General features: G+C 37.6%; 1 protein-coding gene across 1 annotated transcript; it reads right to left on the bottom strand.

The window, feature by feature from the left end:
- Nucleotides 1–232: 232 nt before the first annotated feature.
- Nucleotides 233–13,721, bottom strand: SPC25 (SPC25 component of NDC80 kinetochore complex). The gene is made up of 7 exons (XM_025994263.2): nucleotides 13,629–13,721; nucleotides 12,709–12,863; nucleotides 12,534–12,599; nucleotides 7,059–7,205; nucleotides 6,503–6,607; nucleotides 2,866–2,964; nucleotides 233–548 (listed from the first exon to the last, which is right to left on the bottom strand). The coding sequence occupies exons 2-7, from the start codon at nucleotides 12,845–12,847 to the stop codon at nucleotides 424–426; spliced, it is 681 nt and encodes a 226-aa protein (XP_025850048.1). The 5' UTR covers nucleotides 12,848–12,863; nucleotides 13,629–13,721; the 3' UTR covers nucleotides 233–423.
- Nucleotides 13,722–22,602: the final 8,881 nt, after the last annotated feature.

The raw sequence follows: 22,602 nt of genomic DNA on the forward strand, positions 1-22,602 counted from the left end.
ACATTTAAAACTTGCTAACCTTGGGTTGGGCCCACATTCTGAATTTTTTGGTATTACTACTCCATGACCTTAGAAAGCTTGGAAACCAGAGGCACAGGTCAGCTGTATAAATTCCCATTCCCAGGCTAGCCTTTACACTACCCATGCCTACCATTAAAAAAATATACATGCATGCATACATACACACACACACATACATAGTACACTATCTTTCATTTTAAAAAGAACACAATTGACTTTATAAACTTTATTTCTTAAGATTTTAATTAAAATAATTTAAAGAAATTACAAAAATACAAAGAAATTATAAGCAAACAATGGATAATGAGAATTCTTTTTAAAAGAGATACACGATGATAAAAAAAAAGAGAGATATGCAATAGGGAAGAAAAATAAAGTTTTTATACACTATTCATACATTCATTAATTATAAACCATAGCCATAAAAGCTTTCCGAACATTGGCAAGAAAAGCCGAGAAATTGTTGGTCTTCCTTACATTCTCTTGAAATTGTGCCAGGCACTCAAGATGAGGAGAACTATCTGACACTAGAATAAAAAAGAAGATAATTTGAATGAGACTTTTTTATGGAGAAGTGTTTCTAATTTAGATGCTTTCATCTGATTCAAATCATTTCAATTCCATTTTACTGAAATGCTTTGAGCACAGAATAATAGATACACTAGATTTTCATATCCTAACTATCTTTTGGACCTGTTCTTTGTTTAATCTCTAAATATTAAAATCTTAAGTACTACAATCTTACTTTAAATTTAAACAGATGGTAGTCAAGGGATTGAAGAGCTTAGTAATGAAGAACAGGATGCCACTTCCCAACATCTTTCTGTAAGTTTTGCTTTACCTAAAGTGTTTTAACAGGTGAGTTGTTTTTTTAAACCATTAAATCAGTTTTCTCTCTAAACCTTTGGTTTGACTTCTAGTTTCCATTCACTGGATCAAAACAAAAAGAACTTTCAATGCCAACTTTTAGTAATTTAGAATTATGGGAAAAAAATTTAGACTTTTGTAATTTTTCATTAGGAAATGTTATTGTGGGACACCTGGGTGGCTCAGTTGGTTAAGCATCTGCCTTCGGCTCAGGTTGTGATCCCAGGGATCTGGAATGGAGCCCCACTTTGGGCTCCCTGCTCTGCTTCTCCTTCTCTTGCTGCCTGCCACTCCCCTTGCTTGTGCTCTCTGTCAAATAAATAAAATCTTTAAAAAAAATGTAATTGCTATTCTAAAAGTGGTATTTATAGGGTTTACTAATCAAATGAGACACAAAGTCACAATAACAGTATGGCGGCTTTCACATGTAGTTATACAAAATGATACATCTTGGGAGCAAATCTCCAGTGAGGGTGGTCAAAGGAAAGGAATGATCCAGCTCTCTCTCCCAACAATTTGGTCCTTTGTCCAAGGAGAAGAAATTCAATCATGTTAGATTTCCAGCTCTTGGCCTAAGACTGCTTAGGAAACAAGGACCATGACCACATGAGAAAGAATAGCAAGGAGCACTTGGTTCAAAATCACACAGTAGATCCTATTTTAATACACTATCAAATACTGTGATACTATGTAGCAAGAGAGATTATATACAATTTAGAGAACAATACAAATCTAGGTATGTGGTTTTTGGGTTTTACTCTTTATTTTTTTTTTATTTTTAAAGATTTATTTTTGAGAGATAGAGAAAATGAGCACAACCCTGGGGAAGGGTAGAGGGAGAAGCAGGTTCCCCGCTGAGCAGGGAGCCAGATGTGGGGCCTGATTCTAGGACCCTGGGATCATGACCTGCGCGGGGGTCGCTTAACCAACTGAGCCACCCAGGCGCCCTGAGTTTGCTTTTTAAAATTTAGTAGTCATTAAAAGATATTTACTGAGAGAGGAAAAAAAATCTGTATGTGAATTAGATTCCTAAAATATAGGGCAGCCCGGGTGGCTCAGCAGTTTAGCGCCGCCTTTAGCCCAGGGCCTGATCCTGGAGACCCAGGATCGAGTCCCACATTGGGCTCCCTGCATAAGCCTACTTCTCCCTCTGCCTGTGTCTCTGCCTTTCTCTCTCTGTGTCTCTGATGAATAAATAAATAAAGTCTTTAAAAAAAAATACATTCCTAAAATATAAATTCCATGAGGATGGGGAACAAGTCACCAGGGCATATGAGGGAGCCAACTCAGCAGTTCTCCTGAGTGTGTGTATGCTCTAAATGTCTTAAGATGAGAACACAGGTCTAATGAGCTAAGAACCATTTTCCTGAATTCCAGTAAATGAAAAATTACTTTACAAGGGGTATTAGAAGAATAAAAAAGAGATATATTTCCATTATCTTCTTGCTCTCCCTACTATCAATCATATATATTCCCCATAAATTGATGACCTCCTGGCCTGCTGGAGAATCAGTAAGTGAGCTAAATTATCAATGTGTGGGATTTTTCAGGAGAGGGTAATATTTCTTAAATTGATTTTTGGGAAGATAAATTATCACATTCTAATGACTTACCATTTGCTTTTAAAATCACTTACTTGAATAAATTATAATATTCACATTTACATAGTTTTATCTTTTATAGCTTTAGCTTTAAGTTCTCTAAAAGGATAATTCATACTTGTGTATGAAATGCAGTGGTCTTTAAGACTTTTCTGCCACTGTGGCACTATGCCATCCTGAAGAGAAAGATCCCACCTAATAACTATAAATCAAAGTGACACTCACAGCCTTTAGAAGGCACTATCCCATGAGGTGAGACTGGCAAAGAAAGCACTACCTTGTGGGAATTACTTTCCTTCATATTACTTTATATGCGGAATTAGTAACATTTGGGGATGCTGATCTTAAATACCAGTTAAGAGATAGGAATACATGCCTTCATACTCCCTTGCTTCATTTAGGTGGAGGGAAAACATAAATGGGTTCTCTGGATGCTTCGGGTCAATATTAGTGAATATGAACTGCAGTTTATCACCTGAAAAGAGAGATTAAAAATTATTTGGTATGAGGACATTTTATTGTGTCAAGGCTCTCAGTGGAGGTGAGCTTTTTCACCTCTATCCTTAATATCCAGACTGATAAATAAATAAATAAATAAATAAGTATATAAATATATATACACACTTAACCAAGCCTCCAAACGCACAAGTTACAAATTAGTTTTGTTTTGTTTTGTTTTTTTTTACAAATTAGTTTTGAATGAATTGTAGTTTAAATATGATTTTTAAAAGCACGTGTAACAAAAGAAAAGAACTGATAAATTTGACTTCATCAAAATTAAAAACTTTTGTCCTTCAAAGGGTATTAGTGACAGTGAAAAGATAACCACAGAATGGGAGAAAAATATTTGGAATCATATCTCTAACATGGATTTAATATATAGGATATATTTTTTAAAACAACTGAACTAAAAAGAAAAGCAACCCAACTCAAAAATGGACAAAGGACTTGAATAGGTATTTCTCCAAAGAATAGATAAAAGTGGTCAATAAGCACATGGAAAGATGCTCACCACCACTAATCACTGGGGAAATGCAAACCAAAACTACAATAAGATATAATTTTACACCTACCAGGACAGCTATAACAAAACAAAACAAATCAAAACAAAGAAAAGAAGAGTGTGGAAGAAGTCGTGGAGAAATTAGAACACTGCTGGCGGGGATGTAAAATGGTGGCACAGCTGTGGAAAACAGTTTGGCAGTTCCTCAAAAAGTTTACATAAAGAATTACAATATGACCCAGTAACTCCATTACAAGGTATATACTCAAAGAACTGAAAATGAGGACTCAGAAAGCTTTGCCAATATTTATACAGCATCCCTCACAGCAGCCAAAAAAGTGATAATAACGTGTCCACTGACAGATGACTAGATAAACAAAATATGGTATATTATTTGGTCATAAAAAGGAATGAACTTCTGATACATGCTACAACATGAATGAACCTTGAAAACATGCTAAGTAAAATAATTCAGATGCAAAAAAGCAAATACTATATGATTCCACCTATGTGTAATACTTAGGTGAATTTAGAGAGACAGGAAGAAGATTAGAGATTACAGGGGCTGGGGAGAAGGAGTAAGAAGTCATTGCTTAATGGGTACATAATTTTTGTTTAAAGTGATGAAGAATTCTGGAAATGTAATGATTGCACAGCATTGTGAATGTAATTAATGTCATTGAATTCTATCATTGAAAATAGTTAAAATGGTAAATTATATGTAATATGGTTTTACCAGAATAAAAAATGTAGAGTTTATCATACAACCTCAAGATCATGACCTGAGCCAAAACCACAAGTCCATCCCTTAACTGACTGACTATGCCATCTAGGTGTCTCCACTAAGCTAGATATTTTGAAGTGTTAATAACAATGGGAGGGATGCATGTCAAGTAAAAAAAAAAAAGACTTTATAAGACAGTGAAGGGTTTGATCTGGGTTCTCTTCTTTAAAAAACATTATTCCCTGACTTTGAGGGCTATGAGAAAGTTCTATCTATTTTTAAATCTAAAATAATTTTAAAGCTTTCTGGTTCAAAAAAGTACCTCAGGATAACAGTAAGTCCAGTGGATCAAAAACGCAGGGTCAGACCTTTTATTTCCCTCTAATCAAAAGGTTAATACTTTTTATTAAAAGCTTATTTCAGGGCAGCCCGGGTGGCTCAGTGATTTAGCGCCACCTTGGGCCCAGGGCCTGATCCTGGAGATCTGGGATTGAGTCCCATGTCGGGCTCCCTGCATGGAGCCTGCTTCTCCCTCTGCCTATGTCTTTGCCTCTCTCTCATGAATAAATAAATAAAATCTTAAAAAAAAATAAAAAAAAAATAAATAAATAAAATCTTTAAAAAAAAAAAAAAGCTTATACCAACAGATGGCAGGGTGGGGCAGAAACAAGACTAGAAGATGTATGAAGAGCCCAGACAATGAAATGTAATTATGTAAACAGAAAAATGTTTCCCTTTTCATTAATAATGAAATGAAATGGACTTAAAAATAAATGCTCCAGGGATCCCTGGGTGGCGCAGCGGTTTGGCGCCTGCCTTTGGCCCAGGGCGCGATCCTGGAGACCCGGGATCGAATCCCACATCGGGCTCCCGGTGCATGGAGCCTGCTTCTCCCTCTGCCTGTGTCTCTGCCTCTGTCTCTCTCTCTCTCTCTCTGTGTGACTATCATGAATAAATAAAAATTAAAAAAAAAAAAAAAAAAGAGTGTCACTTTAAAAAAATAAATAAATAAATGCTCCAATTATATCTAGTCAACTGCCAAAAAAACAAAACAAAACAAAACAAAACAAAACAAAAAACAAACACAAACTTAAAAAAACTAAAAAAAATACAATTCTGGCAAGAATACAATAAAATGGGTACTCTCTACATTGCAGTGCATAAAAGAATTAATATGGCAGGCCTAACACTGCTATCGTTAAGAATCTTAGAAAGGCCTGCTTGCAAGCTGGTCCTTGACTGGTTTGTTGGGCCCCCCCCAGAGAACCCCAGGCTCACTAGGAGGACTCCCAGGACTCCCCAGAGGGTCATACTCAGGGCTAGGATTTATTACAGCAAAAGGCTATGGCAAAATCAGCAAAGGGAAAACCACTTGGGGTGAAGTCCAGGAAAAACCAGCACAAGCTGCAAGAGACTCTGCTGAGCTTCCCTGGTAGACAACACTTTACAAGTAGTGTCACATTCAATGCTAAAAGAATTAGGCACATCCTGTGGGACTCTGCTGGATTAAGATTCTTAAAAAATTATGCCTGAAGAAGTGTTTCTTTTTGACATCGCCCCAGTGCCTTTTTCGGGCTGATTTTGTTTTGTATCCTATCTGCAATAAATCTGAGCTATGAATAGGACTGTATGCAGAGTCCTGTAACAAGTCCTTCTAGGGAGTCACCACACCTGACAGTGATCTCAGGGACTGAGATTCAACAGGGACTCACATTCAACACAGTGAATAGAGCTATAAATTGGCACATATGCTACACATAATAGCCATCAAAATATTTATATATACTTTAACCCAGTGATGGCTCTCTGGGAATTTCAATGGAAGTTATACAAAAGAAATGGAAAAGTCTGTATTCACTTTAGTACTTCTAAAACTGAAAACAGGAAGAATCCAAATGTTAAGTTAGAAACAGGCCTGTAGTATTAAATGATAAAATATTTGATAAATTAAGATACATTAATGGAATGAATTCTTGCATCACCAGTTAAAAATTACCATATGAAAACTATAGCAACTGGGAAAATGCTAATCATATAATATCAGTTAGAACAAGGACAAAAATTATTTTCATGTTGGTAATCATGGCAAAAATACATTTATTGAAATAATGGATGATAAATAACCAAGGGACCAGTAATTGTTAGGGTGATAAAAATTTTTAAATTCTTTCTTATTTTCTAAAAAGTTAATAATGTTGTCATTGTTTTATTTGAAAATACTTTTAAAATTCTCTACTTAAGATACACCTTTCTAATCTCAATGTTTATTTACATTAATATACGTACCATAAATTTTTCGAATTTCTAGTCCAAGTCGGTCTTTATATAAGTCTGCAGATTTCTGTAGTCTTTTCAACCTCTCTTCATTAGCTTTGTTGGCAGCAGAAATAGCTATGATTAAAAAAAAACAAAAAAACACATATTTGAATACAAAATTTTTTTAGACAAAGAGACTTTATATCATAAAGAATGCGCTTAATAGTTCCTGGCAGAGAATATGTGATCAATAACTTATTTGCATAAATTATACTATGGCTTCTCCAGATAAATCTCATTTAGTGAAACTGTCTTCCACTCTGCTTAATTAAGCTCCCATATCAATTGCAGTATGACTCTGGTTATATTAGAAATCCAAAGGATCTTTAAGTAAGACAAAAGAAAATAAAACCCACTTAGTTAACTTCACACAGCTTCCTTGCAGAAATGAGTGGCTGGCTATGCCCCTGAGGTATGCTATCATATTTAGTAATGAACTAGAGAGAAGGCAAGAGAGAGAATTGTGACCCATCACCACTTTGACATTTAGGTTAATGTTTTAAAATGTGTACAATCAGAAACTTACTTTCCTTCTTCCTAGCATATTCTTCCTTAAGATCCTGAATATTTGCAGTCAGTACGTCCAGTTCTTGCTTTTTGTCTTTTACTTCAGCAACCAACCTTAACAAGTTCTCTTTTTTTTCTTGAATGAGGTTATTCTGCTTACAGATTTCTGTAAGAAGCACAAAGTATTAGCTAGAATATACTTTGCTCTCTAACATCTATCACAGTAAGAAATATTGACATTCATAAGATTAATAATGTTTTAATTGATAAGTGTTTTCTAATGGTTCAAAAATTATGAAGAAAAAATCGTTTTATTTTCTATTTGTGTTTGAAAATAAAAATGATCAGACAAAAAATTTTTAAATGAGAATACCAAAATAAATCAAGAAAACTAGATCATGACCATTGCAGCTCTGTTCTTCAAATGAATATATAAATAAAGCTCACCACCAAAGACAACCAAAATCTGGACGTTTTTACACAGTGCTTTAAAGAAACAGAAACAGTTCATTCTAATGCTATGTCAATGATTCTGGAAGATACCAAAGACAGAAAGAAGTGAAGGAAAAAGGCTGGGAGATGGAGGAGTAGGAAGGATGAAATCTTATTTACACTGGTAACAAACAAAACATCCAGAAATAATCTAGATCAAGAAATATGTAGGCCCTGTACAAAAAAAGGGCAAAACCTCTCCAAGACATATATTTGACCTGGATGTATGGAAATGACATTTTATGCTTCTAATGACATCTATAAAGATGTCAATGTTTCCCAAATTCATTTCTATATTTAAAGTAGTCCCAATGGAATTTGGAGGGAAGGGATAGGGAGGGTCTAACAAAAGTAATTATAAAATTTATCTGATGAATACACAGGTGAGAACTGTTAAGGAAATATGGTATAATAATAATAATAATAATAAGGGTCCGGCAGCCTGGGTGGCTCAGGGGTTTAGTGCCGCCTTTGGCCCAGGGCGTGATCCTGGAGACCTGGGATCGAGTCCCATGTTGGGCTCCCTGCATGGAGCCTGCTTCTCCCTCTGCCTGTGTCTCTGCCTCTCTCTCTCTCTGTGTGTCTCTCATGAATAAATAAATAAATAAAATCTTTAAAAATAATAGTAACAAGGGGCTTGTCCTATCAAATTTAACATTTGTGATTAGAACACTTTTAATACAATAGTGGGATACCAGCTGAAGAAATGACACATAGCTTAAACAAAAAGGCATTACCAAACACTGGTATATTTAGGAAATTAATATGAAAAATGCAATATCATAAATTAAGTGGGTAGATGGTTCCCAAACTGTGTTGAAATCCAAAATCCATATTTTAGGGGATCCCTGGGTGGCTCAGTGGTTTAGCGCCTGCCTTTGGCCCAGGGTGCAATCCTGGGGTCCTGGGATCGAGTCCCACGTCCGGCTCCTGGTATGGAGCCTGCTTCTCCCTCCTCCTGTGTCTCTGCCTCTCTCTCTCTCTCTCTATCATAAATAAATAAATAAATCTTTAAAAAAATCCGTATTTTATTAAATATTTAAATATAAAATGAAATCTTGCAAAACCTTAAAGGGCAGTATCTGAATATAAAATTAATTCTACAAGGAAAGATCTTTTTACTCAAAGGCAAAAAGAAATCAAAGAGAAAGACATAAAACCAGCTACATAAAAGTTAATAAGTGGGCAAAAAAAACCTCACCTTTGATTCAAATAAGCATTAAATTCTACCATATGCTAGGAACTTTGTTCAACACCTTATATTGCTATAAATTTACTTTAATTTTACTATAATACATTTTGTCGGTCTAATTTAAAAGAGGAAAAGGGCTCAGCAGTTGACTAATTTGCCCAAAGCTTTATTTGCTGGGGTGCAATAAATAGTAAGACCTGAATTCAAACTCAGGACTTAACTTCAAAGGCCATGCTTTTGAGCATTAAATATTCTCCAAGTGTTCTTAATCTAGAGAAGACACAAATATAAAACCCTAAGACAAAAACAGACAAAGGAATAAACAGAGGAAATGTAGACTGCAGATGGTTGATAAATATGAAAGACAATTTAACCTAACTAGTAATCACAGAAATGCAAATAAAGCAGTAACATATCAATTTTCATTTATTACAACAATGTTTACAAAAATAATAGCTAGTGTTGAGAATGCAAAATACTAGAATCCTTGTGGCATATTTTGACATTGCAAAACAAGTCTTAAGGATATTCATCTCCTTTGATTATTTCATTTTTACAAGTCACCTTAAGAAAACAAGATGTGTGCAAGTATTTATACACAAAAAATTTTCAGTACTATTTATAATGGTGAAAAACTGAAAACATCCTAAATGGCTAACAAATAAATTCTTAAATAAATATGGCATATTAATAAGGTGGAATATTTTCAAAGAATTTAGTAATATGGGAAAATACTCTAAAGAAAAAAAAGTTATATAGACACCATGAACAAAATTATGTCAAATATACATAGTACATGAAAAAGAAAAAAAGTATGTCATTTTGTTAAATGTGGTTCTCAACGTTTGATAATTTGTTTACATTTCTGTATTTTCCAAGAATCTGGACATGATCATATATGATGTCAAGCATAATTTAAAAATAGACATTTTATCAGAATTACCAGAAAGAAAAATGCTTTTAAAAAGAAATTCAATTTAAACTAAAACCAAAACCAATTCAGCCATTTCTTCCCCCAACCTCCGCTTCTGGCAACCCCCAATATGTTCTGGTATATGATATTTATGTATCATTTAATAGTTTAAAAGTTTCCATATTATTATTATTATTGGATACTCTAACCCTGCAAAGTAAATAAATGGGGCAGCCATTATTATCCTTATTTTACAACAGTTGCCAAAGTTGTAATTTGACCAACATCCTTGGGTGACAACTGGGGAGTCAGAATGTAACTGGGACCTTTGGACTTTAAATATGCATCTCTTCTGTCATACAACATAGTTAATTTTTGTTTCACTAGCATTTTTCTATAGCAGCCATTCTGTAAAACAGTATGGAGTTTCCTCAAAAAATTAAAAATAAAACTACCATATGATCCCATAATTCCACTTCTGGGTGTTTATCAGAGGAAAATGAAAACTAACTGAAAAAGATATCTGTACTCTCGTGTTTAGTATTTACAATAGCGATAAGGAAACAACCTATGTGTCCAACGACAGATGAGTGGATAAAGAAATTGTGGTATATACACACATACATATGTATACAAAATGGACTAAAGAGAGAGAAAGAAAGAAATAATGAACGAACTGTATGGATTTGTGCCAATACAAACGTAAGGGCTCGTGATGTTGCATCAACTATTACTTTATGTGTATGGAGTCAGCTGTCTCTTTTATTCTCTAAGGCAGGTATTTCAAACTTTCACTACTACTCATTACAAAAACCTTCCCTTGAATTTTCCTTCCACATGGAAATGTTGTTTTATGATATACTGGAAAGAACACACAATTTTGGCTGCAAACCTGGACCTGGTATCTATCAAATGTCTGACCTTAGCCATGTTTCTTAACCTCAGTGAGCTTCAATTTCTTCATCTGAAAAAAAGGAATAATTTCTGTCTTGTAAGGATCCTTCTAAGGATTTCATTTTTTTTAAGATTTTATTTATTCATAGAAACACAGAGCATGAGAGGCAGAGACATAGGCAGAGGGAGAAGCAGGCTCCATGCAGAGAGCCTGACATGGGACTTGATCCAGGGTCTCCAGGATCACGCCCTGGGCTGCAGGCAGCGCTAAACTGCTGCGCCACCGGGGCTGCCCGGATTTCAGGATTTTAGAGGCTGATCCATAGTAAATGCCTCTCACTTTGAACCAATGATCTCCCTCCTTGTGATAAATAGAAGGAACAGATGCTCCAGGTGGGCCAGAATTTTTGGCTAATTTGTTCTCTCTAGTATCTTCCTGGAAGGGTACCTGGCACATAGTAGCTGCCCAACAAATATGTGGTGAGTAAATGAGTTCCCTCAAGCTTGCCTACTCCTCAACTGTATCATGCTAAGCAAGTATCAGCCAAATATTCACTGAATTAATTAAAATTAAGTAAATTATATTTCTGTCCAAGTATAAACTGATTTTTAAAAGAAAAACAAGGGCAGCCCAGGTGGCTCAGCAGTTTAGCACCACCTTCAGCCCAGGGTGTGATCCTGGAGACCCAGGATGGAGTCCTACGGTGGTCTCCCTGCAGGGAGCCTGCTTCTCCCTCTGCCTGTGTCTCTGCTGCACGCTCTCTCTCTCTCTCTCTCTGTATCTCTCATTAGTAAATAAATAAAATCTTTTAAAAAAATAAAAAAAAAAAAAAAGAAAACAATTGGGACGCTTGGGTGGCTCAGTGGTTGAATGTCTGCCTTTGGCTCAGGTTGTGATCCCAGGGTCCTCGGATCCAGTCCCACATCAGGCTTCCTGGGGGGAGCCTGCTTCTCCCTCTGCCTGTGTCTCTGCCTCTGTGTTTCTCATGAATAAATAAATAAATTTTTTAAAAATAAAGAAAAACAATTGATAATGCTTTTAGATTTCGGACTATTTAGAGCACATTTTCACTACGGGTAACCTTTGAGAGCACAATGAGACTCACAATAGTAAAAACTGAGAGTTTCAAACTTCTATTTCTAATCCCAGCAATTCTACAAACTAAGGATGTTTACACACACACACACACACACACACACTCTCTCTCTCTCTCTCTCTCATGGTTTTCCTTTCTGCTTGTGGTTACAGAGGAAATGAGGGAAGCAGTACATGGGCAAGGAAGCTTCAAGGCAGCTTAGAAAGCAAACACGGGTAAAAGTCTAGCATAAGAGCCTACCAGGGTTCCAAGATCAAATGCCTTCAGGGGCCAGATAATGAGTCAAGTGGGCAAAACAGGGCCAAAGAAACTACTGGGAATCATCGCAAAGAACACACGTGTAAACACATTCCATTAATAGTGCTTAAAACATGGTGCCACGAAATTTAGCCTGTGGCCTATGATGGCAAGTCTGTGATCCGTGTGTAAAAAATTCAATAAAACCTAAATATACACCATGAAACCCCTGGGGTGGTATAAATGAGAGGGCAAGAACAACAAGAAAAAGATGGAGAAAAACCCTACCCCAGCTTCTGATTTCCAATGGGAAAACAAACTTGTTTTTCAAATAACTTGCATTCACACATCTCACAAGCATACTGACGAATAAGAAAAGAGACAGAAAACACAAAATACAATGCTTATTTATATAACGTTCAAAAACACAGTACTAACTACTAACAGGTTAGCTCTGGAAGGTGAGAGAAGGTGAGAGAAGAAAAGAGTATACATGGGATGGTCTATTTCTTAAGCTGGGTTGTAGGTGCATAAGTGTCTATTAGCTTTTTACAGATGTGTATGTGTGTGTATATACAGACACACAACATTGTTTTACTTGGATGAGGGTTTGCATAAAGATGTTCCATCTAAAAAAAACCTCTAAAAAATCTACAGTTTGTCACCTACGATTCTGATACTCCAGAAACATCTCAACCATTCGTTCTTCTTCCTTTAACTTCACAGACAACTTTTCTGAAAGAGAAATTGGAATTGAAGTTTCAGTTCAGCTGCAATAACATAAAAACAAAACAAAACAAAACAAGGACAACCAAACAGCATGTTACAAGCTGACTTCCGTTACCCGCACACGCTTTGATGGAGTCTTTGTAGGTCTCTCTCAGTCCCACCATCTGAGAGGAAGTGTCGCTGACGGTGCCTTTGAATTTACTCCAGAATTCACTGATGCTTTTATCAAACTGCGCCAGTTCGTCATCTATCATTCTGGAAGAAAAAATGCTACGAAAACAAATAGAACGTTGTATATCTTCGAGTTAACTGAAATCGGATAAGGCTCTTATTCCAATCAAGCATATTTTGGCAGTTTGAGCTTTGCTAGAAAATACAAGCTTAGGTTTAACGGTTTAACTCCAGATACTCCAGGGCAGATCAAGCTCCCACCGCACTTCACTGCAGTTAAGAAGCAAGCCTCTCCCAAGCAGCCCGGGTGGTTCAGCGGTGTAGGGCCGCCTTCAGCCCCAGGGCGTGACCCTGGAGACCCGGGATCCAGACCCACGTCGGGCTCCCTGCAAGGAGCCTGCTTCTCCCTCTGTGCGTCTGTCTCTCTTAAATAAGAAAATAAGCAAGGGTGGACACCTTCACCTCCTGGGGACCTAACATGTAATTGCACATGACCTCAGGCCTGGATTGCCAGGTCCCAGGTGCAGGTCCCAGGTGGACGGCTCCTCTCACATGAAGCCTGCCTCTCCCTCGGCCGAGGACAGGCACGGGCCACCCGAACGCTCTGGGCCTCCGCGTCCTCTGCTGTCCGGCAAGACCGCGGGCCCCATCGGTCTTCCGTAACCTAAACCCATCCCAGTCCCCTGGAGCCTCCCGGGCCGGCCACAGACCTTGCCCTGGCCGCGGGCCTTGGGCCTCCTCGCCGCCCACCCCGCGAAGCTGAGCCGTGCAAACAAGCTGAGCGTTCACAGCCCCGGTTCCCTGATCGCGACAAGCGGCCCCCACCTCCCTCCCTCGCCCTCTCCAGGAGGCCCCGCCACGTACCCACACAGGACCTCAGCCAATTCCAGCCAAAACCAGGCCTCCAGAACCAGGGCCTGCAACCGCGCCGACTTTCCTTTTTCAAATTTCAGGGCGCCTTGCTCGTCCCGCCCCCCGGGCGTCCATTCGCCTTCGGATTGGCTGATAGCTATGCTCCTCACAAAGGGATTGGCTGAGCTGGCCCTCCGGCATTCTCGCGAAAAGATAGGGGAAAGTGCATTCTGGGATTTGTAGTTTTCTTCTGAGAGGCACATTCGGACTCTCAGCTCTGCTTCCCCCGAGGGCTCCCCCCAGCACAAGTCTTTCATCAGTTTCAAATAATCTGCAATATAAATATTTAACTTTAATCTCATCCTGTTGCCAAGTATTTACCCTCTTCTTTAACACTCCCTGTAGCTTAATTTAAAAAAATGAAGCTAATAAAAATGCCATTGTTTAATCTGTCTTGTCATTTAATGACTTTTCAGTGGGCAGTGGTTGGAACATTACTGTTTATTGGCTTCTAATATGAACATTTCCAAGATTTAAGTCTCTGTTTTTGACCAGGTGAAACAAACAAACAAAAAACAAAAAACAAAAACGCAGTACCTAGTACTGGTGTTCCTTAGCCCAGTAGAAACTCAATGACACCAAACTTTTTGTGGACAAGTTTCCTGGTACCTACCCTCTCTGATTAGTCTCTGTTGCAGATAAAAGTGAAAAGAAGCCAGAAGTAATTCAAAGCTTTTAACCATGATATTTGTAAGAAGGGTGATGCTGTTGGCAGAATGGAAAACATCTTCTTGGGTGTGTTGGTGTGTTGGGGGAGGGTTGTTGCAGGGAGGTGGATTTTGGGGTGCTCAGTTAGAGAAGATATTGTTGGGAGATTTAAGTGTTAATATCCCATAGACGTGTTACTTCTCTAGTTAATTCAACAGTGGCTAACTGCTCCAAATCTGCAGTAAGATGGCCTGAGTTTGAAATCCAGGCTCCATTGTTTACTAAATTTGACCTTGGGAAAGTTACTTGGCCTATTGGACCTCAGTTTCCTCATCTGTAAAGTGAGGGTAATAATAATAATAATAATAATAATAATAATAATAATAACTCCTTCCTTCATATACCCAATGTGGAGACTAAAAGAGATAATAAATGTAAATGCCTTAGAAGAGGTCCCCCTATAACATAAGTCTATAAATGATTTCTTGTATGTATGATTTTATACCCTACCTACTTCGTATGCAATAGATTGTCAAATTAAAACACATATAAATAAAGCTTTAAATAAGATAAAATAAAATAAAATAATAAAAAATAAAAATAAATAAAATAAAAATAAAATAAAATCTTAAGTTGGCAAAGAAATAGAGAAATTCTTGCAATTGAGTACTCACTTTACTTAAACAATGCATATGGCTCCCATTATAAGACAATCACACTACTTGTTGAATTATGATTTTGAGGAAACATGCACTCTGCTGTCTGGATAAGAACAGAATACATCCCTTCCACCCAATCCAACTTGAATTAGTTAGGTGTGGTTATTTATCCATTAAGCAATTTGCCAGTATTTCACAAATATAACAACTTTACTTTCAACACAATGGGTACTAAATTTCAAACAATAGTCTGAAAACAGTTTCAGTAATTACTTTAGGCCATAACTATTTCAAGGTAATAAATTATTTCCCCAGCTTGGAATAATGCTTGGACCATTTCTCTAATGCATTCCTGATAGAATCTGGCAAAGCACGACCAACCTATGAGCAAAATGGGGGAAAAGGGAGTTTATTAGCAAGACTTTGAGATATTTGCCACTGACACAAGGCTACAACTATATCTCTTAGACTAAGGTGAACATCTTGCAGCTGACTCAATTTTCTGCCTTCTTTAGTGGATTACTCTTGCTATGTTGACTCCAATTATTAGTGGGTGGAAACATCCTGGTAGTCCTCAGAATAGATTCTTATGGTTTACAGAAGATCTTTTCTTTTCAACTCTTCCAGCTTCTCTAACAATATTGCGGGGGGGGGGGGGGGGGGGAGTGACTATGAGAACAATACATTGCTATCTTGCAGAACTTCAAACTAGAAGGAACTGGAATTCTATTAAAATCATCTGCTATATTCCTTGAGGACCAGAAAGAGGCACACGCTATTCAACTTAAATTTGCTAAAGGATGAACAAGAAAAAAGAAAAAAAAAAAAAAAGGATGAACAAGAAGCAGGTAAGTTGTACTGGTCAGGAATTCCAAGTAAATGAAATTGTTCACTATTTTCAACCTTGATAAAGCTGAGGAAGAAAGGAAAAATAGGGAAAAACCCCACAGAGAATATGCACTTTAAAGAATGGGAAATATATATGGCTTGTATTATGGAGTTAAAATTATTATTTTCATCTCTGACCATAGCATGTTTGTGAAAAAGCCCTTGATTATAGGCCAAAAAGTCTTTACTACTATTTTCTTTCATTATCATTAGGGGTTCAAATACCAACAATAAAACATATGTGTAAATAACATGTTCTGGGGTACATGATATCGGGTGCTCTATCCTAAGAGCTAATTCAGATCAACTAAATCAGGACAAATTATCATCAACATTTAACACATCACAACATAAGTCAGCTTCCAGGCTAGGGACTATTATCAATAAGCTCAGACATATAGTTTGCTATAATATCTCATTTCACAGATATTTGTCCAAGGACATCTGTTTTATGGTAATATTTATCTTAAAGCAAAATTGTATCTATTGACATTTCATAACTTGAGCTGAGTGTATAATGGTGCTCATTTCTAGGGTTTTCACTGGTCCAGATACTTACAATACTTTTTTTAAAATTTTTATTTATTTATGATAGTCACAGAGAGAGAGAGAGAGAGAGAGAGAGAGAGGCAGAGACACAGGCAGAGGGAGAAGCAGGCTCCATGCACCGGGAGCCCGATGTGGGACTTGATCCCGGGGTCTCCAGGATCACGCCCTGGGCCAAAGGCAAGCGCCAAACCGCCGCGCCACCCAGGGATCCCCGATACTTACAATACTTAACAAGATTCATGGAGGGGTGCTGTCTGGACCACCAGCTTGATGAATTACTTACTGGACTTTGGACTAGGGCAAATGGTTTTCCCACTTATGCACAGACTTTAGGGCAGCTCCTAGGTGTTCATTGTCTTTTGTTCTTTCTCGGGGCTCATCACCAACCAAGGAATGAGGGAGAAACTTCTGTCTCACTTGTCAAAATGCTCCTCTCTAGAACAGGTGAATGGTTTCTCTCTATACCACCAATCATAGCTAGAAACAACCAGCTTTCTTTCTGCTTAGCACCGCTTCCTCAGCTTTAAAAAGGGAAAAGCAGAAGTTCCCCCATTACATCCCCATACAACACCACTGTCATCACTATCATCATACATACCTGCCTTTCATTTCAACCCAACCAGGAGTTTTGGGATCTCTATTATGTGCCATTATTGAGCTTCTAACCCATTATCTGGGATATATGGGTAGGGTGGGGAGTAGGAAGTAACCACGTATTTCCAGTTTAGAGGTGTTTCTGAGCCATAATTATAGGAGCCTTGGTCAGACTGATTGAAAATTTCATTGCTCCTTCTCTGAAAACTTGTTTCTTCATCCAGTGGGTAAAGGGTCATGGGGTATAAGAAGAAAGGTCATCATCCCCTATGGCACATACCTTTGCTGAGTAGATACCTTCCATCGTGGGGACAGAGCTCAGTATTAAAATGAGCAATACAATGGTTAAAATGAAAAGTTTTCCACTCTTCTGGATATAAGGATCCCTTTATGACATATTCATTTATACTGAACTCCCAAAATACTAGTACCTGTACTTTTAGTAACTGTTCACTGAGAAAATTAAAAATGATTAAAAGTTACTATGAATCCAGAAGCAAGGAAAACTCTTTGGGAAGATTCCAGATTAAGAACAGGTAAGAGAAAATCCTTATATTTGAAAGACTCTTGGACAAAAACTTTAAATTCTCTAGATCTCTGCATGGCCTATGTCAGGAGTCACTGGAAAAGATGATTCAAGAAAATGCTTCTTCTGATGATTGCTATGATCAAAGCACAGTATACTCAAACTGGAGTCAACCTTTAGTGCCAGATTCCACCTGGGACTTTTCACTTCCTCCCTAAAATTTCAAAAAGGGCTAGGACTTCCAGTATGATGGAGTGAAGAAGTGATCAAATCCTTTCCCCCAAAAAGTAACTATAAAACTGGGCAAAATGATCAAAAACAACCATTTTAGTGTCCTGGGAATTAACCACAGGCTTACAGCAAACTAAGAAGCATTTGTTCAGGGAAAAAAATGCTCAAAAACATTTTTTAAGTGAAAGAAGTCAGAGACAAAAGGCTACATGTTATGTAACTCTCTTTGCATTAAATATCCAGATAAGGCAAAATCAGAGACAATTTAGTCTTTGCTTGGAGCTGAGAGTAGAAGCAAACATTAACTGCAGGAGGGCACAAGGGAACATTCCACAGTGATGGAGACATTCTAAACTGCTTTCTGGTGATGGCTGCCCAACTCCATAAATTTACTAAAAATAATTGTACACTGTATTTTTACAATGGTGAATTTTATGATACATAAATTATCTCTCAAATTGTCTGTTTATACCTCAAAAAAATTTTTTAAAGACTTATTTATTTATTCATGAGAGATACAAACTGAGAGAGAGAGAAGCAAAGACATAGGCAGAGGGAGAAGCAGGCTCCCTGTAAGGAACCCAAGGCGGGACTCGATCCCAGATCCTGGGATCACGACCTGACCTGAAGGCAGGTGCCCAACCGCTGAGCCACCCAGGTGTCCCCGTCAAAATTGTTAAAATAAAAAAATATGAAGGATGTCAGCACTTCAAAGAAAAGAAAGTGTACATTTTCCAAATACACAAAAGACATTCCACATGGTGATAAAGATTCAGTAAATTTGAGAATACATACAGGAGGTATTCTTTAGGTCATCTATAAAATGGGAACCCAGGTGCAAAGTGTCTTAACTCTACTATGAAGAAAATGAATAGTACTGCCCATGGGCCACTCTGTTGGATCCTTTGGTGATCCAAGAAAAAATTTATGAATGTATAATTCATGATCATTTCTAGAAAAGAATGTACAATGAGACAAGTGGAAGGGGCACCTAGAAGACTGATAGCCGGGTCACTTATAATAGTGTCACCATGGAATGCCAATATCCCCAGAATCCTAGCCGGAATGGAAGTAATTATTTTCTGAAAGTCACTAGGGTCTCAACTCAGTCTGAAATAAATCCATTTTACATTACAAGGTGACACTGGAGAGATTTCAAATACAAGTTGTTTTACAGCAGGCAGATAAGCTTGTAGTAAAAAGGATAATGACCATGCACAAAGACATAAAGGTCAATGACTCCAAAATATGGTTTTGTTTACTACCACTGCACCAGTGACACAGCTAAAGTCAAATATCTCCAAATGATGTTGAACTGCAATGAGCACTATACCTCAGAGATGAATGAATGGTTCATCTTATGATAAGAATATATCTTGTGGTTATATATTTGGCATGCAGAGCATATTTAAAGAAATTCTAGCCTCTATCCTACAGGTTTGCAATCTAAGTAAAACAGGCAGGATTTGCTGCCTGTTTGCCAATGGAAACCTCAGGAAACCCTAAATGAATCAGAGTAAGAAAGTTTTGGAAAGAACTGGAATTATTCAACTATTGGAATTTGCTGAAAGAAGGCAACAGTACAGAGCTAGCTTTGAAACTGGCTATAGTATTAAAAGATTTTTAAAAAGTCATTCAGACAAGTAAATCATGCTGGGGAGATTGGAGTACTGAATATACCTCTGAAGAAACAGGACATGAGAGGATCCTGGGCATAGGCATCATGGAAATTAGATGGGATTCCAGTAAACCTTATGCTGTACTTAACTCCTTTGGGTCAGGACTTCCACTGAGAATCTTATGAAACCATGGCCTTCTTCCAAGTAATGTGCACATGCACTAATATTTTGCATATGATTTCAGAAAGTTTGATGACTCTAAATAGGTCAAATTGAGGTCATGGACTCTTGGCCTTGTGGCCAAAGAGATTCAACTAATATTAAAACCAAACTACACACTCTTAAAGATTTCTCCCACTCAAAAGTGCTTTAACTGGCACACTAGAGTTCTAGTCCTTGAACAGAACATGGAGGAATTAAACGGAGAGTTTCATCACAGCAGGAAGAAAAGGTCTTGATCCTAAAGGGCATGGTGGCTGTGCAATTTTCTGAAGACCTTTATTATGTGGAGGACAGCTGGCTTGATTCTAAAGATGCAGTGGTGAACAGTTAGATTTGGCTCTGCTCTCTTGAAGTTGTCTTTGTTCTCAGGATACCGGGGAAGTCTGTGACTAATTCTTAGACTGAACTTGGTAAGTATTTAGCATAAAGAAGTGGGAGGATGGATTTAGCAGGAGAAAGAGATAGAAGGGGAGAGAAAGGAAGGAGAGAGTAAAGGGAGGGAGGGAGGAAAAGGCAGAGTGCAAAGGAGAAGTAACAGAATACTTGTGTATAAAATTGAAATTTTTTCACTTTGTCCTACTTCTACCCTGCTCAAGGATTTCAGGATTGGAGGTCAACTCCACTTCTACAAACTATTTGGCAAAATAAGAATAATGAATGTTAATTATAGTTAATATTTTTGGAGTGTTTACCATGGGTTTTAATAAAAGAGAAAGAGACTGAGAGAATGGAGAAGAGATTCCAAAGGAGGGAAACAAAAACACATCAAATCTGCCTCTATGGGGATGAAGGTGGAATAATACAAACTCCAAATAAGGGAGCTGAGAAAAAAATGCCTTAGGGTAGAAGTTGAGACAGTAATATAAGAAAAGGTCTCCTACACACAAGACACACAAGAGGGGTATGACACCTTCTATCATCATTCATCATTCATTCAGAGATGAATTAAGATGGAGCTTCTACAATTTGATGTGTATACAAACCACACAGGAAGCTTACTAAAATGCACATTTCTGGACTTCAATCCCAAAGAGTCTGATTCCATAGTCGGGAGTGGGCCTGGGAATCTATATGCAGGTGGCAGGAAGCAGGTGGTCCATAAACCACACTTTGAGAAACACAACTTCAAAAGGAGAAGAAGAGATAAAGATCTACCCTTTTTTGGACCTTGGGTCGCATAAGTTAGACATGGCTTTGTTCCATCATTTGATGAACTGATTTGGAACAGACCTTAATCCTAACAACCTTGACTTTGAAATGACTCAGTGTATGAGGCACACTCTGTTATTGAAGGGAAAAGCTCTTCTTGAAAATTATTAGTACCATAAAAGAACCAACTCCTGCCTCTCTCTTGCTATGAGCCACATAGGAAAAGTATTGGAGAGCATCCCTACCCAAGCTATGACAATTCTGGTGGCAGATGGCAAACTGAGGAGGACTAAGGAAATGCTTAAAAAGTTTCTCACAGGGAACAAAAATCATAAAATGTGTGTAAGTTCTGTAGAGCTAGGAGTGACTAGTTCACAAATATGATGGGTCAAGTAAACGTTTTCATTCCTCTCATTCATTTCATTTTTAAAATTTTACATTAACTGCTTTTTACATTTAATTTAGTTTTATAATTATGTAAAATATTTGCATGGTTTCAAAGTCAAATCTTAGAAAATAAGTATATTTAAAGAAGTCTAGCTTTTCCCATTCTCTCCAGTCCATCCTCTTCTTTCCTTTTTAGAGAACTTTAAAAAATTGTTTATTCTTCTATTCTCTTTAAACATAAGCAGATGTGTACATATCTTACTTTTTTCTTTTTAAAGATTTTATTTATTTATTCATGAGACACACACAGAGAGAGGCAGAGACATAGGCAGAGGGAGAAGCAGGCTCCATGCAGGGAGCTCGATGTGGGACTCGATTCCAGGACTCCAGGATCACGCCCTGAGCCAAAGACAGATGCCCAACCACTGAGCCACCCAGGTTCCCATATGTTACTTTTTTCTTAAACATTATATATAATTTTCTCCATCTTAAAAAAGCACTGTTGACCCAGTCACTTTATAACATCTTTGTGGAAAAAATGCATTTGAGTTTAGACTCACAGAACTCACATACTTTTTAAAAGCCTCTTAATAGAAGTTAGCACTCTCCTTAAGTTTTGTTTAATAATTGATTCATTCATTTAAGAGACATGTATGGAATAACTAGGAAAGGCTCAGGTGCAGGTCCAGGTTTTGCGAGAAATAAAGCTCTTCTAATATTGGACCCTCTCTTTAATAAAAAAGAATATAAAACGATTAATATGCTATACAACTCCCAGAAGCTCCCAGCAATAACCTGCCAGGGCAGGGGCCTGTGCAAGCTTCCTGGGAAATCAGCCCCTGCATGGGCTTGTGCTGGAGTCTATGCTAGTGGCTGGCACACAAAGCAAACATGATCCCTTATTTTATGGAGCTTGCACTATGGTTCAGGAAAGAGAGATTAAATACATAAGCTCAAATCAAATCCTCAGTTAAAAATTATAATTAAATCCCTGGTATGGGCTGAATTTGATCCCCCAAAATTTGTATATTTGTATATTGAAGTCCTAACCCCCAGTACCTCAAAGTGGGACTATTTGGAGAGAGGATCTTTTAAGAGTTAATTAAGTCAAAATGAGGTCATTAGGATGGGACCTAATCCAATATGACTGGCAGACATCCCAACAGAAGGATGACCATGTGAAGACCCAGAAAGAAGATGGCATCTACAAGCCAAGGAGAGAGGTTTCAGAAGAAGCTATTCTTGCTGACATCTTGGACTTGCAGCCTCCAGAATTGTGAGAAAATAAATTTCTCAGTGTGTCAGTCCTAGCAGACTAATATAATCCCTTAAAACAAGAGTCTTTGAGAGAAATCATTGTCAGGGGAATGGCAAAGATGCTGGTTAGAGACTGCATCTCTAAGGAAGTGCAAATAAACTGAGAAAAGACTAAAAATGATGAATTGTAGGGAATA

Source organism: Vulpes vulpes, chromosome 3 (assembly GCF_048418805.1).
Source record: "Vulpes vulpes isolate BD-2025 chromosome 3, VulVul3, whole genome shotgun sequence".
In the NCBI taxonomy this organism is placed as follows: Eukaryota; Metazoa; Chordata; class Mammalia; order Carnivora; family Canidae; genus Vulpes; species Vulpes vulpes.

Bases quoted from the DNA above. Each gene is read 5' to 3' on its own strand.
- SPC25 (XM_025994263.2), bottom strand. From the start codon at position 12,847: ATGATAGATGACGAACTGGCGCAGTTTGATAAAAGCATCAGTGAATTC. The intron at 12,600-12,708 runs GTAACGGAAGTC...TTTCTCTTTCAG, and splicing joins CTCCATCAAAGCGTGTGCGG to AAAAGTTGTCTGTGAAGTTA. The intron at 2,965-6,502 runs GTACGTATATTA...CTCTCTTTTCAG, and splicing joins AGAAATTCGAAAAATTTATG to GTGATAAACTGCAGTTCATA.